We start from the raw sequence: 24,766 nt of genomic DNA on the forward strand, positions 1-24,766 counted from the left end.
TGTTCAAGGTGCATGGCTTGACAACGCATTTAACCGAGTGTCGATCATTGAAAGATGTAATTTAAAGGGAAATTTCTTTGGAAATGAGAAAGTCTCAGTGAGACTGAAGGCTACAGTGGGGCACGTGGTTAGACGTCCATACCTCTCCCAAATTTTCGTCGCCCTGGACAGTGGGGGACACAGGGCCATAATGCCCTTTTCTCCCACCCATCTTTTTACCTTCACTCAATTATTCGCAAGGGTGTCTGACTGAAAAGTCTTTTTATCCCAGTAATGTAGACCATACGTTCAGTACATTTACACCTTAAAAGAGCAAGAGCTGATCCCCCACTAGAATTTCTCCAATATTGTCGCAAAGCACTTTTTCACGCTGAACTATCAGTTGATGTGCAACGTCGGAAAATAATGATCTTTCTAACTCTGATGTCGTAACACTTAATAAAACGTCCGTTCTGCAGATGGAGGCCATCAACAAAACTCGTTCCCAGAGAAATAAAGGTCTTGAAGATATTCTCATAGAAATTGCCTTCGAAAGTTCATTTTGAACTTTTAGATTTTACTCCTTTTTTGCTAACCCATAGTATGCCATAAGGGAAAAGAAGAATTGTTTTATCTTGAAAGGCCGCACTTAACATGCGTTTTCTGGACCGAGACTCGTACTTTTTGCCGCGCACTCGCGCACGATCGTCTTTTGAAATAGCCCCCTCTAATGGCCAGAACTAGCCAACCCGGCACTTGCGCTCGCGAATCCGCGCCAGACACCGCGAGATACGCGCGTACGTTAACAAGAAGCCGGGTGGAACGCCAGCAAGTTACAACATGTCCGGGGTGCTTTTCGAAGACATTTTCGACGTCAAGGACATCGATCCTGACGGCAAGAAATTTGACAGAGGTGAGTCCATTTAAGTCCTCTTTTTGGACCGATTTTGGCGGCGTTGGGTATGGAAATTTGTCCAATTGTCGCACAGTCTGTCGATCCCTCGTGTGTGACCATGGGCGCCGCCATGTTGGAAATGCTTGGAGCGTGTGTCATGAGATGCCAAGCGAGTCCAGACATGTCCGGCATTCTTAAGCGTTTGTCATGACCATACAAGAATTGAGCATGTTGTGGAAACCAGAAAAGGTTTCCCAGGCTGGCCGTGTTTAATGTGACATTCGGGAGAGATCGCTCATGTTCCTTTGCCGCGCCAAATTGAATTTTCAGTGAATTAGAACATGGAGCAAGGAAACAAATGGGAAACAGTTTCTGTCAATGTCTGTCAGGGTTTGTTAATTGGGAGAATTGATTTCACTGCAAACAGCATGACAGACAATCAATGGAACTTGAGAACTTTTCGCTGGAGTATTGGATCATGGACCAGCATGACCCACATCGACCACATGTCAAATCAGACATGTCAGACCGTACTTGCACATTGACCGGTACAATTTGGTCGTGGGTTGCCAGGTGACAGGTAGACAGGTATGCTACTTTGTGTTTGTAACCCCTGACTTCATCATCATGTTCATGATATCTTTTAAGTCATGCTATGGAGTTACCATAATGGTGATTTAGACAATTTTGTAATTGTGGTTATTTTTCGGTAAAATTACTGTCAAACTGTATTACTTGGTCAGGCTTGGTGTGATGTACAGTGTACATACATACTGTACATGTACATGTAGGTCAGCACAAGTAATTTAACACGTTTAAGGCTTAATGCTCGTGACATCAGGAAATTTATCATACATGTAACTTAGCCGAGTACAAGTAAGGTACATGTATGCCTCTTTCTGTGTAATAAAAAAAAATCTGCCAGACCTCAATTTCAGTTTTTGTGTGTAGTTGGTTCCTTGTGGGTGTGCGTCAGAAAAGTGTCACCCTGCAATATACATGGTCGTACATGTACATACATGTACCTACCGGTAAGAGTGATATTAAAATCAGAGACGTCACACTCTTTCTTTTGTGGAAGACAGAGGCTTGGCAGCAATTGTAGCCTGGGAGATGAGCCCCAAATGCCTTTTTTTCCCATGTTGAGGTTAACTCTGTTCCAAATTTAACTTGTTTCTTGTTAGGCTTCCTGCATGCCAGTCTTGAGAGACAAAACTCAGACCAAAAAATGAGGTGTGGAGGTAAATCATGATTACTAAAAAAAAAGGCATGTAATCTGCTCCAGTGGTAATCATGAGTTTCCAGATGTCATGAGCATTAATAGGGCTTCAGGGCCAGCACATTTGTATATGCCCAAACAACTCGGCAGCAGTGTGTTATTCAGACACATACAAGTTCATGTATTCAATTATGTATTGCTAGGCCTGCTACATGTACATGCACAGCCGGAATAGAAAGCTGGGTGGCTGTTAAATGTTAAGAAAAGGTCGACTTCAATATTTCAACACTCAGAAACTCAATTGTAACCTTTAACATGAAAATCTGCCTTGAATTTAATGGGGTTCAGATTGGCTTGACTGAATACTCCGTTGCTGTCTCTACTCTTAAATGCATACCTGTTCATATACCGGTACATATTATTATTATTATTGTTTTTACTGGCACTATTTATGAGCTGAAAAGGCGCATTGCATTAGAATTTATAATAACGAAATAAATTAACAATAAGTACACCTACAGTACTAGCATATATTAAAACACGTTCAAAATCCTCAAATCTGTTTGTTCTATTGGAAAGCCTGCTTGGATAATTCGATTAGAAGACATTTAAGCAGGAAAAATATATTACATGTACATGTATACTGGGCCATATGTACATTGTAAATGTATGTACATGTATGCATGTGTACTTAAAATGGACATGTACATGTAACTAAGAAACATTCTGTCCTTGGCATGTCTGACACTGTATTGAGATGAAGGTCTTTATTATGGTCAACTGGCACAAATGTGACCCGCTCTGCAAAAAAGGTTGATAAGTCGTGCAATTCCAAAATATGTCATGGCCTGTTCTCTTTGGGGCGGGCAAAATTTCTTCAAAATTGTGATTTTGTGTTTTTTCCTCTATTAGCTTGTATAACATTTATGGTTTCAGAATTTGTGACTACAAACATGGATACTGATGAATAAAGATGAAAAATGGATCATTCAGTAGGAAATCCTACATAGCATTGTGTTTCCAAGTGCTACACTTTCTGAGCTTTTTCTTGAAAAGTGCTTTTATTGAATCCGAGAATGTGGATATACAAATGTCTAAACATCTCTTGAACGCAGTGCACTACAGGGGTCATTCATAAATCAAATTGTAGCTTTCGATGTACTCAATCCAGCCATATCAAAACTGATAACCTGAATCTGCCGACTTATTAGCCGTTTTTCTACAGCCCGTCACAAAAACATGTACAAAGAAGCAAGACCATTCAAAATTTCATAAGTTAATAAAGATTTAAAGTCAGTCCGTAACCTGCGTGTAACTGGCAGCCAATGCATGTCAGATACATGTAACAAGGGTGTAACACGACAACACTTGGAAGCATTACCGACCAATCTCGCACAAGAATATTGAACACCTTGAAGCTGATTAATATGATTATGATAAGGTCCACCGAGGAGACTGTTGCAGCGATCCAACCAGTCTGTCTGAGAGGGCAAACTGGTGGGTGTTCATTCCTACCTTCCCACTGTGGTGGGTATTCTGTTGTCCCTTGTAACTTTCTCTTCACCATCAAGTTGAGCAACCGTGCATGGGGGGGCAGGCTCCCCGAATGATACATACATGTACATGTATGTAAGTCATTGATGTGATGACCCAAACTGTATTGGGAGGGTTCGACCATGATACATGTACTTTGTATGTGCTACAATTACATGTACATGTAGGTGTGCGTGCCCCTTGGGGTGTGGAATGCTGTTACTGACAGTCACGTGAAAATAACCAGCAGTTTTGATGACCTCTGGACTGCCCTGCAGTTGGCAGACATCTGGCGGTCCTTTGCCCTTCTTGTTGGGGGGAGGGGGCTTTTGGTGGGCTCACTGTCAAATTCAGACTGGAAAAGGAGGTCTTGCAAAGCGTGTTCCTCGCTAAAGTTAAAGCTGCTTTAATTAATCGTCTTGAAAGTTCTTTGTCGGCGGTGTAGTTTGGGAGTTCTTCTCCATGAACTCAGTGAAAGGGAACTGTTCCTTCCTTTATGTCTGTATATATTCGCTGTGGCGGGGTGGTGGTCCCACCTGAAATGTCCATTATGTCCACTCCAATCCATCCCCATTTCATGGCCATCATGATGTTGATGTCTAACGGTACACTGATGGTCAGTATGCTGGGGATGTCCATGTCTATGGTGTACATGTATTGTACCATGTACATGTACTTCAAGCACGTGTCGGTATAGTAACCCGTCTGAGAGATAATCAGCAAGCCAATCAGTGAAAAGGTCAACAGAGCATGGTATGCACCGGTACTTTCATGAATGGATCAAGTAGACCTGTACTTTACATGTATGCTTTATTTCTTGTTGATATAAGAATTCATTAATAACTGGCAAAAACTAGATTGAAATTCTACAGCGTGGCATGAACACTTACGTACATGTACATGTACACGTACATTTTGTAAGGACAAATGCATACCATACAAGTGAACCAACCCATTATGTTGCAACATGTACATGTAGATCCCAGACTGTACAGAAAACCCTTCACATTTAACAGCCTTCATTTATAAAGCTGCTTGCAAAAGCTGAGTTTTTAGAAGTTTTTTAATAAAAATGGTAGTTCAGCATTTAATGCGTCACTCTATTTTTGTTTCAAACGTACACTCATGTACATCCTCTCGTCTGTTGTAGACATTCAGCTGGCCAAAACGAAATGGGGAGAGATAAAGAAATGGGAGGGGGGGATAACGAGCCCCTCCCCCCCCCAAAAAAGACAGCTGTCTTGGCAGTCACGTACACTTACATTGGACATGTACATGTACGTGACTGCAGTGAGTGATATTTTGGGGACCTGGATCAGCGTCATGTGACGGAAGAGCATGTGATCGACATGTGCAAGAAGATGACCCAGACAAAGAGGGAAATGAATGAGCATGCCCCACCTAATTATATTTAACCCTAACAGTCCTCAGTCCTCCAACAGGTGAAGGAGTGGGGACTGTTAGGGTTAATGTTCTACAAAGTGCACTGAGAGCGCAAAAGGCAGTACAAAAATTATGACATCCGGGCAAATCTTCCACAGACGTAAAGTGTCGGATCTTTGTTTTTCAAATTTTGAGGGGGGACATAACTCTATGGTAACATGTACATGTACATCTTTACGCAAGTTAAGCCGTGCAGGTTTAAAATGTAGAAAAAGTCCAATACCCGGATTTGAAGGATTATGAAAGGTTGATGATTGTAACACTAAGTCCATTTGCAGTTCCTTGCCCTTATTTTTTTTCTCAAGAGCAATGCACCACTGGTTTCTTGGGAGCATTTGAACATTTTGTATGCTTCAGTTGTAATGCAAGCATTTCCGTCTGATGCAAGTACGGTGTGCACGTCATATGATTATTGGCACGTGATTACATCCTCTTTCAATCCAATCCAATCAAGAGAGGGCGTCCAACGTGTTGTTATTAGGAAACAGGGTGGTGGGCTTTGCTTGCCCCAGATATGTGCATGGTCATTTCCTGTTGATGTGCTTTGAGATTGTCATAGTAAGGAACAATTTCAGGAAGTCAGTAATGCTTTATATATACATTATATTAGCAGTTTAGATGTGGGTTTCGCTCTTTGTTGAGAGTATACATGTACATGTATAGCCCTAGAGGAGCTGTGAAGCATCTTGTATGCACCGTGTCCCACTGCTCAACTCTCCCGTGAAACCGTACCCAGAGCAATTTTCGGATTCCAAATGGGAAACGAGAAAAATTGGGGAAGATGTGGCTTTCAATGACAGGCAACGAAATATCGCACCCACATGCATGAGCAAAAGCACGGTGTTGCCAGTGAATGCAGTCTTCCTTTGCCAAGCAGGATGTGAGATTTAGTCTCAGAGAATGAGTTTTGGATTCACTGTGTTGATATAATGTCTTCCCTGATTTTTTTTTTTTTTTTAGTGTGAGATAATCATTGGTGAGAGTTAGTCTGCAGTGACAACATCTTACGTGTAGGGAAATGGTCTGGCAGAAGGATTTGAAAAATTTGGGTCAAGCTGTGTAGAGCTGTAGCAGTCCCCAGAATTGTATTTTGGCCTTGGAGTAACTATCATGCAACTTGTGTGACCATGAAGCCCACGACTCTGAACCAACTGCTGCGCACGTGCATTTCTCTTCGTCTCCAACTTCCTGCCCATTCCAATGTGCTTACATGTACCGGTACATGCATGTTTCCCATGGCTGCCCATGTTTCCTGTCGGTCCTTTCTGCCTGAAACACAGGTGCAAGTACTCTGCGAAACACGTGCCCAACCCTGATCGTGCTGTTTTCATTCTCAGAACTTGGAGGTGTCATCTTGTCATGAATTGTAGTGATGTTGTACATGTATATATAGGCCGGTACAGTTAGTGAAGTGTCCCAAAAAGCCGCCACCCAGTACCTCAATTCTCTGGTGCTTGATTTACCAACCTTATCATTCTAGTCACACCCCAGCCCCACACCATCAGCCAATCCACCTGCACGTACTGTACGTGTATTATGCAGTATCCTACCGGTATATTCATGTACATGTAGGCCTACTCGTACATTGTACGCACAGCGTATTCATCGGTGAGGAGCAAGTCCTCAAGTCAATTTCAAGAGCGGTTTATAGTCATCAAGGCATCGGCATCAGTTGAAATAATCACTTCCAAAATGTATCTGAGCGAAATTAGCTACGTGTAGTTTTTAAGGTTGATGATGTTATGCACATACATGTACATGTACCACATCCTGCTGGCATTGTCATTAGTAATGTTGGCCACGAAAAGGATTGAAACTCTGCCATTAAAAAAACATGTAAGTTAAAAATTAATCGTTGTATTTTGGAGAGCTGATCTGATGGATGCTGCCCGTACATATGCACATGAAATGCCACACTGTACAGTGCACTTACGATTGAACTTTGTTCAACTTGATGACATGATGTGGAACTTGAAATAGTTTAAAAAAAAAAAGACAAAGGAAAAAGTAAGATGCGTGGGCAAGTGAGTTTGTGTTGATAGCAAACACAGTTGCAAAAGGTTCACAAAACGAAACTACAGGGACCCTCTAGATACACGTGCATACAATAACCTTGTTGTGTGTGCTCGATGATTTCCGTGAAGGAGCGGGGCAGAGACCCCCGCCCCCTTTTTTTTGTTAAATTCAGACACCGCACAGAACCGAAAGTAAAACTCTTGATCAGACCACCTACTGTAGCTAGGATTTGTCCCTCTCTCAGTGCTTGTACCAGTCTGTCCAGCCGTTACTTCTACCCTTTGTCAGAGTTGAATGTCTCTTTGTCATGACACTAGCTGGGAAGAGTTCCAAAGTCAGGCAGTGGAGTTTCTCCAGCTTTCTCTCTGCAATTTCTGTTCTTTTTTTTTTTTTCAAAACATGTATTTGTGGCCCACTCTGCAAATGTGAGTCACAGGTCACCAGAGACACTTTTGAGTTAAAGGCCTTTGAAGGAATCTTGTGCAGTGTTTAAGCAGTAGGAATCCTCAACATGTTAAAATCTAGAGAACGTCCATTTTCATCACACCAAACTGAGTGACACATCCTAACAAAGAGCTCAGTCTCCTCAATCTCATTCAGAGTAAAACTGAAAAAGTGACTCATGACTCATTTTCACAGAGTGGGTCACATCTTTTGACCTTCATCCATGTACATTGTATACTGATAGATTTTCTTATAAGTGGAGACAACTTGAAATGGAAAAGTACAATTTTGAAATGAGAAAGATCTTGCTCATGAGTTATATGTACTTGCAAAAGAACAGGTTTTCTGAACACCTTGCAAATACATGAACATATCCTATTCGTCCAACATGCTGTCACACATGTGGAATGCATTTTGCTGCCCAGAGAGAGGGATGCAGTCAATGTGCTACACTGTACGGCACTCAGACGTGTATGTAAACCCGCAAGAGGCATGCGCTCACTGCACTGCCGTTCGCTTTTGAAGTGACGACTTTTGACCCAGTGACTCTTGCGTTGTGTGGCGTGATGCTCTTTGTGGCATTGCTGCTGCGAACGGAATCGCTTTCTGCATGAAAACAAAACGGCAGTGGGTGGGGTGTGCGGTTCTTTTCTCGGAAACCTCTCAGCGTGAGGTGATATTTCCATCTGGGTCTGTTTTAGTTTGGATTTGTTGCAAGAATTTTTGGTAGTGTTACTGCAGTGAAAGCCTGTGTAAAATGTACACCTGCTGTGGACTATGGGCTTTAATCCTCAAAAAATGTAACATTTATACCAGCTAAAAGAAAAAAAAAGAATGGACAATCAGCTACACCTGAAAAACCAGGCATCTCATGTCATCTGGTCCCAGCATAGAAAAAGAGAAAAAAAAAATTGAGCTGGAAGAGGAAAGTTCATTTTATTCGCCTCAGCTTCCAGAAAACAGGTGATAAACTCGGCCAGAGGATGGAGTTAGCGTCCTTTGTTCTGGGCTGGGCATGGCCAAGCGGCGGGCTGTTTCCTCCTGATAAGCGGTCCTGACATCCTGTCGACATGGCCGGGGCCCTTCCTGGTGCTGGGGCCCCGGGAACCCGCCCGCTCGTTGTTGATTCTGATAGCAGACACCAGAGACGTGAGTGGCTGGTGTGGGTTTAGAAGGAAGAGAGAGATCCAGAAAACAAAACAAAAATAGTTGCAGCGTGATATGGCAATATTTTTTTTCCCCCTTCCCTTGGCTCTGTGCCGAAATAGTTGGCACAGGCAAAAATTACTAAGCGGTATCCGGGCTTTTGGTTGCAATGGAGTGATTTTGTGAGAATTGTAAAGTAACAGGCTTAGGGGTTAAAAAAGCTCTTAAACTTGCAATTAATTCTGAAAGTTGCATATTTCTTTCCAGTGTATAAATCAAGCCTTACGGAAAGGTTCTTAGAAATGACAGCGGGCATTAGGGACTTCAGGTAACATGCACTTCATAAAGAGCAGTCCATCGTTTTAAATTCAGGTTGGCACATGAAGTCAACTCTTCAATACATATATGGAGATGTCAGTGCCGTTCAAAGTAACATTCAGATGGTGCATCAATGTCATCTCTGTAAACTTTGTGTACAGGTCAGGAAGAGTGCCAGTGTTTATTTGGCCGCTGTCCACGATGGCCTGATTTCCATTTCTTGTGACCCCCAAGGCCCAAGCCTGCTTCCGGTAGGGCAAGGATTGTAAACGCTCTGAGTTCCATGTACATTCATTCTTGTTTCAGTGTAACAAGGTTAAAGGTCTCTTCAGGGAGGAAGACAAAGCAACCAGTCAACAATTGCAGAATGGCCCATTCACAGTGTATTTCAAAGTATTTTCAGTGTAAAGTGATGATTCTCGTCCCCTATTTCTCCATTCAAATGCATTCCTATTGCCTCTTTTTCATTTTTTTTCCTGCGGGAAGTATGTGTCCCCCCCCCACCTGTTTCCCCGCAACACCCACCCACGATCCCTGCAATCTAGTATCCCAGATAACTTTCTGTAGTATGGTACTAAAAACCCTGCCACATGTATGTACAGTACAGTCAAACCTGATGAATAAGGCATCCTTCGGACTTTGCAGACTGTCTTGTTATAACAGGAACCTTGTATTATCAGGAGTGAAAACAACGAGAAAGAAAGGACTAGAACAAAAACTTCTTGGTACACTGTAAGCAGAATGCTCTATTGGCAGGCCTTTTGTTATTAGATTGACCCTTTCCTTACAAAGAGATGTTTGTGGCTTTCTTAATTGACGTGAAGCACAATCTTTCAGTTTTTATGTTCTTCGAAAGAGCAGTATCAACTCTGAACAGTTTATAAATGGAGAAACAGAAACTGTCCTTCAGACACGCAATCATGCTTCACACGAAGTTTGACAGACTTTTTGTGGGAGAATGCGTGATGGGTGCCAAACATTCCTGTCAGCGTGGGTCTTTTTGGAAAAGAACTTTTTCGTTTGAGATGATAAGTACATGTAGCAGCTTGGGGGGGGGCTAGCAATCGAATGAAAGAAGAAAGACAGTGAAACATTACAAACTGATGTCGCAGTTTTGTGGTTCTGAATTTACTAAACAAGGAAGTGTGGTGTAGAAATTGTGTTGTGTAGATAATCTGCCGCGCGCATCTGTCTCTTTGTTGCTTGTCCATGGCTCATGTTTGAACAGGCCAGAAACTGAGACTTGAAACTTGTGTTTCGTTTGTAGCACACACTCTACCGAATATAGTTGTTAGGACATGTGCAGGTTTCATGACTGCTCCATTCAAACAAAGGAAAAATGTCCTTCCCTCAAAAATCTGAGGGGCTAATTTCATAGAGCTGCTGAAGCACAGAATTTGCTCAAGCATGAAAAGACCTTACTTAATAAACAAAGGTTACCACCTCAAACTCTATGCGATTGTCATGCTAAACAAAAGACGGGTAAATACATTCCAAAATAATATACATGTACATCACAAGAAGGTTTGGCCGGTAACCTGATTTGTCAAGCAAGGTTTTTTCAAGCTGAAACAAATTTTTCGCTTAAGCAGCACTGTGAAATTGGCCCACGGAAGGGAGGGCTTCTGTCTAAGTAAGCAAGCTCATTTGGCATGGTTGATGTGCATGTATACACGTACATGTACATGTACCCGGTACGTACATGTATGCACGTACATGTATATACCAAATATACCGTATGAAACTGCGTATGAATTTAGTGTGGCATCTTGACCTTAATTGGCACAACTTGACCCTAGACTTTCATGTTGCATACATTAATATAGGCCTATGTATTGTCAGACACACCATGGAGAGCCAAATAGAATGCGTATGGAGTTTTTTATGTACATGTGCCACAAAGTAATGCAATCATGTATCCTTTGTGCATATCAATCCGCAGTACAATATGATAGCAATTCAGGAGGATACAATGCACGTACATGAGCAACCAATGGATTGGCCTTGTGCTGTTCACAAGCTGGCTTTCAAGTGTAGTCCATCTTAGACTTTGAAATAAAAAAGGAAGATGCAAGGACAAAACGAACCAGATGAGTACTGTGCAATATATGCACAGTACGTATGTTCATGTATGCAGTTGTGTCATCAGCAGAGCCAGTGATTAGTGTTTCCTACTCCCTCCCCCCCCCAAAAAAAGAAGAGAATCCAGTACTGGAGGAAGTACCACTGGTGAAACTGCAATGGAGGAACTGACGAAATGAAAAGCCAAATTGTTTGTAAAAGTTAATCTGTTTGTTTACAGATGTCGTTTGTCACCACCATTTTCGCTTGATGTTATCAAGGTGATGATGTACGACTTTCAACACTGTTGTCAAGCTAGAAGTATGAGAATTTACATGTATGTATCTACTGGTAGCATTTTGCATTTGGAAGAGTCTGCTAAGCCTGCATGTTTTGCAATAGTCGCAGAACCACATCACACTGAACTAGAAATGGAAAAGGTATGGTTTTTATTAGACGCAAAAGGGAACTCCACCAGAAAGGTCTTGACAAGGGAAGTCAAAGAAGAATATTGAGTCATCACTCGATATACAGCATTATCACCAGCCTGACATGTCTTGTTTGTCCAAGCCCTTATACATATAGTGCGTAGACACTGTCTGCCTGGGTCCAAATTGGGCGAGTAATGGATAATTTCCTATTTTCAGAGCTTTTATTATTGGGCGGCCGTCGGGTCTGTCGTTTGCGAGCTGCAGGAAAAATGTTCTTAATTTATCAATATCCGGGGATTGTCTCCATGCAACCCCTGGCCCAGCCTGGCCAGATCCGGCAGGCATCACGCGCACTGGGATTAAAGAAATTACATGTAGGGGTATGCCCATGTAATCTCTGCTTCTGCCACATTGCATAGCTTTGGTTACCAGTGGCTAGTAGAACTGTGGTTGGCCGTCAGTACAAATGCGCCTGAATAATTTTCTACCCCCCCCCCCGGTACCCTGCAAGTGTTAACAGATCTCATTCAGCTACATGTACATATAAAGTAAACAGAAATAAACACTTCTATCAGTCTGTACATGTACAGCCGAACCTCGTTAATAAGAGCTCTGTCAATACAAGATTCTGCGCAAGACAAGGACATTTTAGGCCCCAATCCTTTGTTTCACATTGTTTTCATTCCTGAGAATACAAGGTTCCTGTTATAACAAGGTAATTTGCCAAGTCCAAAGGACCTCTTATTAATGAGGTTTGACTGTACATAACTACTCTGAACATATGTAATAATGTTGCTCTTTCAAAGTAACTGGGCAAATATTGTGGTAAAAATCTTACTCCAAACAAGGGCGATATTTCTGCAAAGCTTAGCAGCCTGCACCAACACTGGGCAATATTAGGATCAATCGTTAACAATAATCATCATTTGTGCTTGTGCCACCTTTCACTGTTCCTGCAGTTCCAAAATACTTTGCAGAACTTTCCTTTTTCTTGTACATGTGTTTAGCAGCCAATGAGACTGTTCCATATTTGAAAGAGCCAAGGTCTTGGGCAAACAAAGCGCGTGAGTGAGCCAGCGTATGGCTGCGCCGATAGGACACACTATCGCGGGCGTGTAGGTGTTGCTGAAGAGCCTCATTCTGAGCATGTGCTGTTGGAATTCCAAACTGGTTCATTACGGGGAACGCATACTGGTACAGTGTAGTCCCCCCCCGGGTACCCATTTAATCTCCAGAGGAGCCAGGGGGAGGGGAGAAGCTTGGATACGGTGAGTGATTTGTCCAAGCTTGCAACACGAAACCAGCTGCTGGATTTGAACCTCGTGCCATCTGATTGAGGGTCATCAACCTTAACCGCAGCACCGCTTGCCGATTTTCGGAGAAAACGTGCCACCTTTATCCACTGCCAGCTTCTGAGAAACGTTTAGGGACGCTCATAAACAGGAAACACCTGTGTGCGATTCCTGCGTAATATGTTGGAATTTTAGAGAGGACTGAACAAAAAAAATCAAACATTTGCAATATACACACGGGAGCGCACATTTAAAAAATTAAAAGCAGTTTCTCTTGTTTGAGAAAAAAAAATTAACCAAAGAAAGAATATCTACACTTTTGTCATTCACAGCTTTTGGGCAGCAAGGGCACTTTGTCATCATCCACTTCCCAAAGCAAAGTGACTGGATCACATTTGTACTTTGAAAGTATACAAAAAATAAATGTGTATCTTCAGCGATCTTGGTGTTTAAAGGTCACTGTTCTTCAAGTGAACACATGCTTGTACAAAAAGTGTTTTGGTTCCTGATCAAGGTTTTGCTGTTCGTAAGTTGCATTTGTTCAAGGATAATGACTTTAGAAAATGCCATAGTTACTAAATGTTGGCATGTAAACGTGAAGGATGTTTTATTTTTCTGGATCGAGCAAGACTGACTACACCTAAATGCACTTACTACCTCTAAAGCTTTGCAAAAAGGGCCAAAAGTACAGGCAGCTGTCAAACAGTAGCCTGCAAATTTATACTTTGTAACTCTTTCAGTAGCCCAAAAAATACACTGTAATTGTTGAAGTCCTGCAGATTGTGTGTGAAAAAGGGGAGGGGTGAGTAGTGTGGTGTCGGTGTGAAGGTACATGTACATGTAGGCCTAAGTAAGTACATGTACCCAGGGTAACAATCATGTTGGCATTTCTGCTTCAGTACTTCAGTGTATTGTGGATGGGTCCTTGTGTGAAGGTATTTTGTCTACGCAAAGCATTACTCATAGACTTACATGCACATGTACTTTGACGTGCATAATGCAACTTTTGACCGTGTGCCAGTACATGTACAGTACACGTTCCATACAAAGGTTGTTATTTTTTTTTGATACAGATTTTGAATATTTCTTGTTTTCTGGACTAACTGGTGGTACTCATGCTAGATGTGTATCGCTTTGCAGTTCCAGTAAATACGGTACCTATCCTGTTAACCCTAACAGCACCGGGCGTTGTTTGGCTTAGAGTACTCAGTACTACAAAATACTATGAAACACTCTTAGCCTGAAGGACCCAGCACTTCAAATTACTATTTCTGGCTAGGTTTATTCCATTGTTACTCGTACAGAGAACAATGAAACCATGCATTCATAGTGCCACAGCACCGTGTGGTACATTGTTTTCTCTGTTGTATTTTATGGCTTCACAGAACAATAAAGTCAGGTCCTCTTATAAGTGACAGTGCTGAGTACTACATTTTACTGCTAAGTAGTACTTTGTATCATTCAGGGACTGTTCGGGTTAATGTACTACAGCCATAAAGAAATTACACTGAATTTTGCATTCAAACTACAAGGAGTGCAGGCATGCATTGGCACTAGTATGCATACATGTACATGTACATGTACAGTATATGTACATGTACATGTACAGTATATGCACATGTACATGTACAGTATAGTACACATATACATGAAAGCTCTGCTGCTGTCCCATGGAACTAGTGCAAGGGATATGCAAATGGAAAACTTTCCCACTTAGCTACTGCCCGCTGATTGGACAGCCCTACTGGCTCCCTGTTGCTAGGCAGACAGCAGCTGGTTCCCGGTTGGTTGACTGGCCCTGTTGTTGGGCAGATCTGATGGCCGGGAACATTGAATATTCAGGAGTTGAGAGGGAAATTATGATGATATTTACCTGTGAACAGAATGTGAGATCATTGGACTATGTGTTAAGGTCCAGGTTGAGTCACAAGGGGAATGTGCACCCAGAATGTGTGATATTCTGGCAATCGATGTACATGTACATGTACTGGGGTACAGTGTATCTAACCATAGAGCTATGATCTAACTGTGCAGATGATTATTTTCAGTTTGAACAATTGTGTAAAGTATGAAGTTTACAACATGATTTATTGTGCTGACAATAAACGGCAGTATATTAGCAAAAACAAATCTGTACACTTGTACCTTAGGGCGATCAGTGGGCCAATGTCACTGTCAGTACAGGAAATGAATATTTCTCAGAGGTAGGGTAGGGTGTTAATTTGTGGTCAAACCACATCTGATTGGAAAGGAAGTAAGCAAATGATTGTGATTTATGGTAGTGGGTTTGTGCATGTACATGAGCTTCAAAAAAGATTGAGGGTATGGAAAAGGCTTAAATTACGGAAATAGGAAGTGTCACTTAAGTGTTGAAATAGGTACTGGGTATTTACTTAACCACATGTCACACATGCATGCAGATGTGTACTAAGAAGTTACCAGAGTGATAGGAGTTGGCCATTAACCTGTGTTCAATTCCTTAAGTTGTCTCTCAGACAAATCCAGTACTGTGTGTTACATGTAATTATTACTCAAATATTCCCAAGCCCGAGAGAGTGTTCCTTCCATAAATAAGTGTGACATCACCCCCTTGTTCTCATGGCTTTATTTGCTTGCTAGTCTTCATTCAAGGCTTGTCCCTGAAATATAAAACCTGGAATTGGATTTGTGTGTAGTGTGCATATATGTACAAATCAGGGTTGTGCCTTTGTAGGGAGTGAAATGTTCATAACACGAATTCAAAGGTCAGGTGAGTTCATGTGAGGTCGTTTGCAAAATGTATGCCTTACTGCCCAGGTTGATCACGTGTAGGCCCCTATACTGGGGTACCAGTAGATGCTTAAAGTGATAGATTCAATGCTTAAATGCAGCATTCAACTTTTTTGAAAGTGTTGTCACTGACTGTATGTGTACACATTTTAATAAGGTAGATTCAACACTTTGGCTTGAATATGAAGTGAACTCTTCACCATCGAAACAAATGTGTCCTTGTAATCATACTGTTCACTGCAGTCCAGTGCCGGATTATGTACATGTAACGGTATGTAGGGATGGCACCTTGGGCCCCTTAATAATTGGAAGGCCTCAAAAAAACCTAGAGGGCCTTCAAAATAACAGTTTTGGCATCTCATTGTAATTTTTTTTATTTTCGTTAAGTTTACTAGTAGTTAAGTTTATTTATTTCCATACATGTACAGTATCTTAAACAAAATATTCACATCAATTTAATATCAAAATAACAGAAATGGTATGAGCATTCCAGACAAGAAGCAAATGCTTGTACAAGATCTGGAACCTGTTTCTAATTGTGTAAATAATGGGCTATTGTGTGTTACAAGATCAGAAATAAGTAACACCAATCTGAAATGCAGAGTCCCCGTCCTCAACAGCACCGTGAAATTATGGAACTGGTGCCTTAAGCAGTAGACTGGTGCCTTAAGCAGTAGACTGGTGCCTTAAGCAGTAGACTGGTGCCTTAAGCAGTAGACTGGTGCCTTAAGCAGATGCCTTAGTAGTCTCACATGTAGACCAGCTTTACCCTCGTTCTAGTACATGTACATTTACCTGTACAGTCTTTCTTGAGGGTTGACAGTCCACTGTTAATGTACATGTACAGTGTACATGCAGTTAGTGGCTTGAATGGAGACTAACACATTCTAAGGCAGACACCTGTGCAGCCGAAGTATGACATCATCACTATCAATAAAGATGACATCATTGGGGTGCTGGGAGAAGATTATTTACTACACTGCCGTGACAGCCCCAAGCTGTGAAGGCAAGTGAAGGCTGTACATGTATTTTGCAAGCAGCTCTAAGCACCAAGTATATTAAAGAGGACTGCTGCTGAAATGGAAATGGACACAGTCATCTGTGTCGATCCATTCGGCTGTTTTGTCACTATGGCTGAGGCTACATGTAAGTGCCTTTCTACAACATCAGGAAAAGCCAAGCCGTAGTCAGAACTAGTGGACTTGGAAGTGCAGTAGTTGAATCCCAAAACTACTTGGTTCAAGTGCAGTGTACATGATGTAGGCAACCCAAATCATGTTGGAATTTCCAGAGCATACATTGTACCAGGTACCTGTTTACATACTCAAGTATTCAGTTGTGGGTAATTCCAGAAATTAGGGGTCCATTTTTTGGGTGTCCCTGTCACATCTGACATATGGTTTTGTCAGTTCAGAATACATTTTCTAATTTCTGAAAGTGATGAATTAATGCACATTACCTGCCAGACAGTTTGAAATCAATTCCGCTGATATTTCCATGTCAAATAACAAAGGTCAGATGTAACAGGGACACAAAAATGTCGCACTTTTCGATCCCTAATTTCTGGAATTACATGTACCTTAGTAAGTAAAGATGTCGTTTATTTTAATAAATATTTGTGTGGCAGTGTATTGATATATGTACGTTGTACATGCACATAAATTTTCCCTGTGCCAAGCGCTGAGCGTTACAATTCTTTACCATGCTCTGATTGACTTATTGATGCTGCTGTTATAGCCAAGGAAAGATAAATATTTGTAGCAAATAAATTTGTTTTTCTGTGAAAGGCATAATTCTCATGTGGAACAAGTTTTGTTGTGAGAGAGTTGTCCAGAGACTGGTTGTTGTGGGTGAACTACATGTAGCTAGGGGATGTTGGGGGCACATTTAAATTGGACATCAGGACTCGGGTTCATTTCTGTGGTTGATGTTTGCATGTACTATATTTTTAGATCAGGGATGAGATTTGTAGGGATTTTTCCCGATTTCAGGATTTATTCACCAGGTTTTTTCCCAATTTTTTTCAGGATTTTCAAATAATCTCATTAAAAATCTGGAAAAACCTGAGTTTACTATTAAGGTGTTTTTTTACACCATATGGTTGATATGATACACACAAAATGTACATATGCGTAAAGGGCACTGACAGCGTAAGGGGGAGGGGTCAGGGATGCCTCCCCCTCACTTTTTTTCAGGTCCTATCATTGGGTGGGGTATAATGGATCAACCTACATGTATTAATGGTTGATGCCCGAGGGTCTAACAACTGCCCCCCCCCCTTTGAAATCATTCCACCACAGGTGTAAGTGGGTATTTTAAGGGTGGCCTTTAATTGGGCAAAAGAAAATTTATACCATAGACCCCATGCTGCTGTGGGGCCCTCCAATCCTCTGGAGATTGCTCTGTGGATATTTCAGTTTCTTCCAGCCTCACCCCTGGTACATGTCTGCATGGTACTTGCCAGCTAAAGCTGTCAGATAGTTAAGACACGTTATTCTTCTTGTTTCCAAGCCCACCCTACTTTGGGAGAGTGGCCCTTCATTTTTTTTTTTTGTGGAAGAAGTGTTTTTGGAAAATGTGCAACTGGAAATAAAGAGAGACAAACAGCATGCTCCTGTGGTGCTTAAGTTTACCAACCGGCAGCTGTGGCACCCTTTAATGTCCATTTCATTTAAAACTAAGTCACCTGACCTCCTTTATAGGCCTATACATGTATGTAACCAGTTAGCACTTTGCTAACCAAATCAGTGTAGAAAATAAAAATTGTATCAAATCATTGCCTTGTTCCTACATTTGCATGTATCTACATTTCCCTGTTTCCAGTTGCAATGCGATAAGAAGTGGAACTATATTTATTAGGAAAGGGAGGTCAAATTCTGTGTGTGAAGGGACAGGGTAGAAACCAGATTTCGGCCAACCTGTTGATGTTGGAACAAAAGGTTCAAACGCCCCGTATTGAAAATTTCTCTCCTGAATAAGCCATTTCTGTTTGATGTCAAACCCAACTGTAACTCTTGCCCATATGAAAAGTACTGGCTTCTTTTCCCTTACAAAAAAAACAAAACGAGTATTACATTTAGATCTTGTTTGTATTAATGGGACTCATAGTATTATTCACAAAGACAAGTTGAGCTTGAGTACATCGGTAGAGTCAACCAATTCAAGCCCCGTTGAATAGAGGGTAAAATAAAAAAATTTTAGGGCTCAATAAAATACGTTAAGCCAACATTGCTAGGGTCTCTCAAACAAAATTTGTTGTTGTCTTGCCCTTATAATCTTTCGATTTGTTTTTTTCAAGTTTTTGTGCGTTAACCAACTGCATTTTCAGTCATTCACACAAAACAAATCATCCCCCCCCACCCGAAAAGTGATATTTCTGAAGCCTTCATGCAGCCATATTTCAAGTGGCATCCTTTTACACGCTCAGGCTTTGAAGGACCATTTCTAAACCATATTTTTTATCCACTTGGCTCTCAGATAGAAACCCAAGGAACTACATGTAGGGAATTGATCCTGGCAAAACTTGGTGCAGTCTCCCCATTTTGCGAAAGAAACTGTGGGGGGCACTTTTCATGATAACGAGCCGGCCAGAAATTGTCACTTGAATTCAGTGGACTGCACCCTGCGTGCTTCCTTTAAATGCCACATTAAGTACCGATCTTAATTTCGCCGTTGAAAGTGACGGACTAGTTTTTGTATTCAGTCGGGATACGCCCAGGCAAGCGCCCTCGGTGTTGAGGGAGGATAAACCATCCAGGCCTGTTTTAGATGTACAAAAAAGAAATAAAGAAAAAAAAAAACAGAACTTGCTTGACCACCATATGAATCATCAACCCTTGATGTTTATGAGTCACCTGATAAAAATAAAGGCAACTGGAAAAACTGATGATGCAGGAGTGACGGTATGCAGTATGTGAGCGGCGACAAACAAATTGCTGCCTTGTGTGTTCATCATTTAGATTCATCTATAGGTAAGTGTGCATACTAAGCACATGTACTGTCCGTATAGTACTTCCAGCACCAAGGCATAAAGGGTACAGGTACATGTACATGTATTTAAAATAACTATGGTACATCTATTTAAGATAAGAGACAAGAGGTCTTTTGTGTGTATGTGTTTTTGAGCAAGTGTTGCAGCTTTCTAGATGTTTGTGTTCAGGGTTTGCTCTAAAAAGGAGTGGTACATTGTACATGCACCGTTAATGATATTAGAAATGTTTCGGATGACTGAAATCCACACTTTATATTAAAAAAAAAATATATGTACATCTATGTCAGAGAATACGGTTTGTACCGGTCCACGCATGTGACCCATCCTCAACGGGAACGGCAACTGGCCAAAAGCCAATTCTGAGTTTGAAAGCAACTTGCACGATCAAGATATCAAAAGCCACTCCCATCATTCTTAGCCCACATCATGTCTAGTTTCATCTGAATGGCAGACGTATTGATACAGAAAAGAAGAGTTCTGTGGGCTCTCGCAGGTGTCAAGTAAAACCAGGAGAAGACGGCCTCAATGATTTTGATAGGATCCCAGTTGCATTTTATACCAGATATATTTCAGGAAGTGCTTTACATGTATATTTCCAGATGTCTGCTGGAATTTGTTGAGGAAGAAACAGTGGTTGAAAAGTGCCTTAACCCTTGTCCTGCTGGGATTTAATGCACCATAAACTTCCTGATTCCTACACTACATGTAATGGCACTTTTGTCCTGACCGTGTATGTGTATTTGATCAACACTTGGATTTGTTTACAATATCGTGTCTCATGTTGTGTAAATGTGGTTTTCCAGATTGGGCCAAAGCTGCTGAAGAAACCACTGCCAATTTCTTTTTTTGTTGGTAGTGGTGAGTATTAGAAAGGAATAAGACAAGTCTTCTTCATAAAATGGACCAAAATGCAACTGCGCATGTCATTTTTCAAAACTTCTAAAAGAGTGACTTGGATCGTGTACTTGTAAAATACAAATTAGCACTGTCAGAATATAAAAGTGATTATTCGGGGATAATTAGACATACTGTGCATGTGGTAGACATTTGGTTGCCTACCAGTGCACATCAAATGGAGTTGAATTCATTTAAAGTTTTACGTCAAAGTATTTGCACCAGAGGACTTGATTTCAAACCTTTCTCGACAACAAGGAGAATTCAGTATTTTTTTGACTGATGCATTTTACATTGCCTAAGAAATGTAATTCTAAAAGAATATAAGCCATGACAAAAAGAGCACAAACATTGACACCTTTCAACCACTGAAAATAATCTTTAAGTTTGGCTGCATCAAAAATTTATAATGGGTACAATGTTTGTTGCAAACGTCGTGTTTGACGGAATTTTGATGACGGTTGAGAATTTTGACAAAACATGCATGATGTTCGAGAATGCTGAAAATGCTGTCACATGTTGTGTTTGAAAATTCCATGCGCGATGTTCATTTTGCCACTTATTTTGGAGATATCCCGCTGGGAATTAAATTAATATTAACAACTCTGAGCATTAGATTTTCATCATGAATCATATTTTATGTCTCGGACGTAATTTTTTTTTAACATCATATTGTATGATAGATTTTTTTTTTCCAAAAACCTTGATACAAGATGAGAAAAATCCTTGAGCATCACCATTCCGTGGAGGGACTCATGAATATCGAATGAAAAAGAGGGCACTCTATCTGGGTTGATATGAAAAGTCAAACAGCAAATATAAATAAAATCTGGTACACTGTGTTATCTGATTGCACATAAACGTAACAATTTGAACTCCCCAGACTAAAGACACGGTTGCTATGCCTCAGGGCAAGCTACATGTATTGCACAGCGACCACCATCTCTGAAACAGACTGGTTCCTTGGTGCCGTTCTTATCCATTGAGAACAGTGTATTGTCGCAAGGCGTCTCTTATGTAACTAAGCAAAAGCTTGCCTCGAATCACGAGGTATAGCAACAGTGGTTTTAGTATGTAGAATTCAAGTTGTTGTGCTCACATGAACTGAAAGAACTCAGTGTACCAGATTTGATTCAAATTTAACTCTCAAATGGCTTATTCAACACTTAACCATGCCTTGGACCCATACTACTGGTACATGTACATGTAGCTGTTGGATGATGTGGGGCGTGGGTTTTTTTTGGAGGGGGGGTTATGTACGTAAATATATTGTTTTCTGATTTTCAGTTTTTATTTTTGTTCTTTTTTTTACATATCCTGTATGCCCTAGATGCAGCTAAGGTACTTAAAGTTGTGTGACAGACCAAAATATGTGAAATCGCTTAATAAAAAAAAACAACAATGTGTTTATAATCGTAGGGATGTCCAAATGTGATGTTAGAAAAAACGTTACCGTTGTTGGAAAAATGGCAACCTTAGTTCGAAATGCAGAGAGTAAGAAAAGATTTCCAACTCGATCAGAACGCAGTAGGTGCTGGTATTTGCCTGCTTTCATCCCAGATCTGAATGAAATTTTTAGAATACCTATCAAAACTATGGTCATTGAGTTTGACAATATGCATTCTTGGTTGGTTGGGCAGGGATAGAATTGGAAATATGTTGGATGCTGGTACATTGTACTGTGGTTGTTTTCTAGGTAACATCAGAATTGACTCTTTGAATTTTGGTGGAATTCAGGCTTATTGACTTCAGAAATGAGACTAGTGTTTATAGGCCCAGCATTCATTGATGTGAAAAGATTCAGTTTGGGGTCCATATTGCAAAGATGTAGATGTTCACTGCGCTGGATCACCAGGCATATTGAAGCATTTAGCAGATCAGTTGGCATGTCCGCACGTGTTTGCTCAACACCCCAGCTACAAATTTCATGAAACCTAGTGTAACTTCATGCACGAGCCTTCAGTTTACATGTATGTACCAAAAAAATTTGGAATACATGTAGCTTGCAATATACTTTCGGTTTATTTCTCAAAAAGTTGCTTAGCGGTTGTACTTTTACATAAACGGTAGTTATTTTAAACCTCTTGGTGAGGATAATCAAGGCTTATGATGGCTGTTTGGTTTGAATGTTTAAAGTAAACTGCTTGTCCGCGTACCCTTTCAACAAAGTTTTTATCATTTCTTCGTCGAAACTAGGTATAAACTCCATGAAGTTCCCTCAGGTTTTTTCATAACCTCCAAAAAACAAATTTGTTCGTTCCTCTTTTGAACCTTATTAGTTTTATCAATGATGAGCCTGAACATTTCGAGTGTATTCTCATTTTACATGTCAGACCAATTAAAAACGTTACCAGTTTTCAGTACCCCAGTGTTAAAAAAAGTTCCTGTCCAAAACTGTAGGAGCAGTTGTGTACATAAGGCAGTTCTGTACAAACTCATGTAGGGGTGACATGAAAAAGAAAGATGGTTTTTCTCGAAATTCCAAAGTGAAATAATGGATCTGTTGAAATGAAAATTCACTCCCACTGACTGGAAGTCAGGGACGAGTGAAGTCTGCTCGCTCAAATGGATCAAGATTTCAATCGAGTTTTTACAGTGAGTGGTTTTCAAACCAGTGGTTTTCAAACTTCTTCATTTTAAATTTAGTTTTCATTCTGAGAAAAAAGCGACCAGTCCCCAGTTTAATCCCTTGGAAATAAAGAGTTTCACATCAGGAAAAAGTTTAAGATTCCGTTTTCTTGATGATGCACTTGGGTGTTTACGTTACATGTACTACATTTTGTTTGTACATGTGAGTAGTAAACATGACTAATATTGTGAGTTGGTTTGTACCTGGTTACATAGTATGACTTGAAACAGTGTGCATGTGAGCTGAGTAAAATCAGGCTGAATCAGCCTCTGTCCTGGATTATTAAACACAACTATTATCCAAGCCATTGAGGTTGACACAACAGGAGCAGCCAGACAAAAGCCTGCATGCTGCTGAGTGGTCATCCGTTAATGAGGTGTGAATACTTTATCAATGGGCTGTGAAGGAGATGTTATGGCTGGTTCAGTGAAGCCTTGCATGTAATCCTATTAGGCACAAAAGAGGAGATTAGATTCTAAAAGATGATTTACAAGTTGGTAGTGAAGATGTCTGCTCTAGTGCACACTTACAGTTTGATGGGAGTAATTAGGCCATGACCTTTATAAAACCCATTTCTTTCCAGTGCCTGTCATTTAAGGTCAGTCTTAAAAGAGTTGGTAGTATTGGCATTTGTAATGTAATGGAAGTGATTATCATTATAATTATTCTGGTACATGAACATTTCAAGTCCCCATTTGCAAGCGCAGCTCTTGAAGTGTTTAAGGGACTACATGTACATTTATGGGGGTGAAGGACAAATCAAGAAACTCAGAAAGCTTATAGAGGGTTTGCATGGCTGCCATCTTGCAGGCCAGTGCTTTTGTTCCACTGGGTATGCACAGTGGAGGATTCCTTGTGGAATGAAACAATTGCCCTGCAAGATGGCTACCACTCAAAGCCTCTGTAGAGTTTGCTGTTTCAGACACATGGTTGTCTTGCCTTGGTACCTGATGACCTAAGCGGGGGTGAATGGTTTTGCAACCCTCCCTCACCCCCACAATTTATAGTTCCCCCCCCCCTGCATGGTAGAATGGCATGACCCCAGCGAATGGCACCTGGATCCATTTGAACTACTCGTGGGATCTTGAAGGTTGCGTTTTCACTTTGGGGTGAAAGTGAAAAGAAACAAATTCCCTTCTATTCAACTTTTAGATCGTTGTTACACATGTACTGGAGTAATTAATTTAACAGCCGTACACTGTGATCATTGTCATCATCCATGTTCAGTTTTGTGGCTTTCACTGGAATTTTGAATATACACAGTTGATTCAACACTATTCCACACTACAGTTGCCCAGATACCAGCACTTTCATCGGTATCCTACAAAGGGGATGTTGTATTCTGTCCTGCTAAATTACATGCAACTGACTTAACTCAAAACTTGAGCTGGAGCACTGGAGGTTGTTGTTTGCTTAAGTTTTAATGAATGTAACCCTGGTCAATGTTACACGTATCATTGCTATGGATGACTTGACTTCATGCTTAAAATGTTGGAAGGATGTTATAATACACGCGCATGTGATTCCATTTTTAAATAACGTATATGCAGGACATTGAGGCCCAACACACTGCACGTTTTCCTGTGGCGTGGGAGGTGGAGTCCCATTGCAGTATATTTTGAATGGAAACACTGGCCCTGGTACTTCAGGCCTGAAATAAAGAGATAACGAATCATCCTGGCTACTTCCTCTTTCCCTCTGCCTAC

At 40.9% G+C, this 24,766-nt stretch overlaps 1 protein-coding gene across 4 annotated transcripts in view; it reads left to right on the plus strand.

Moving 5' to 3' along the window:
• Nucleotides 1–740: 740 nt before the first annotated feature.
• The window catches only part of polr2h (RNA polymerase II subunit H), a 56,020-nt gene continuing 31,994 nt past the window's right edge, over nucleotides 741–24,766 (plus strand). Inside the window, exon 1 of one of the 4 annotated variants that reach the window (XM_022243512.2) lies at nucleotides 741–892. In XM_022243512.2, the coding sequence (XP_022099204.1) occupies nucleotides 820–892 (73 nt within the window). In that variant the 5' untranslated portion in view covers nucleotides 741–819. Of the gene's footprint in view, nucleotides 893–16,661; nucleotides 16,693–19,378; nucleotides 19,518–24,766 lie in introns of those variants that run through there. The other 3 variants (XM_022243515.2, XM_022243514.2, XM_022243513.2) reach the window with 3 other exon arrangements.

This window comes from Acanthaster planci, linkage group LG10 (assembly GCF_054643075.1).
Source record: "Acanthaster planci isolate LZ-2023a linkage group LG10, COTS_SCS, whole genome shotgun sequence".
Classification (NCBI taxonomy): Eukaryota; Metazoa; Echinodermata; class Asteroidea; order Valvatida; family Acanthasteridae; genus Acanthaster; species Acanthaster planci.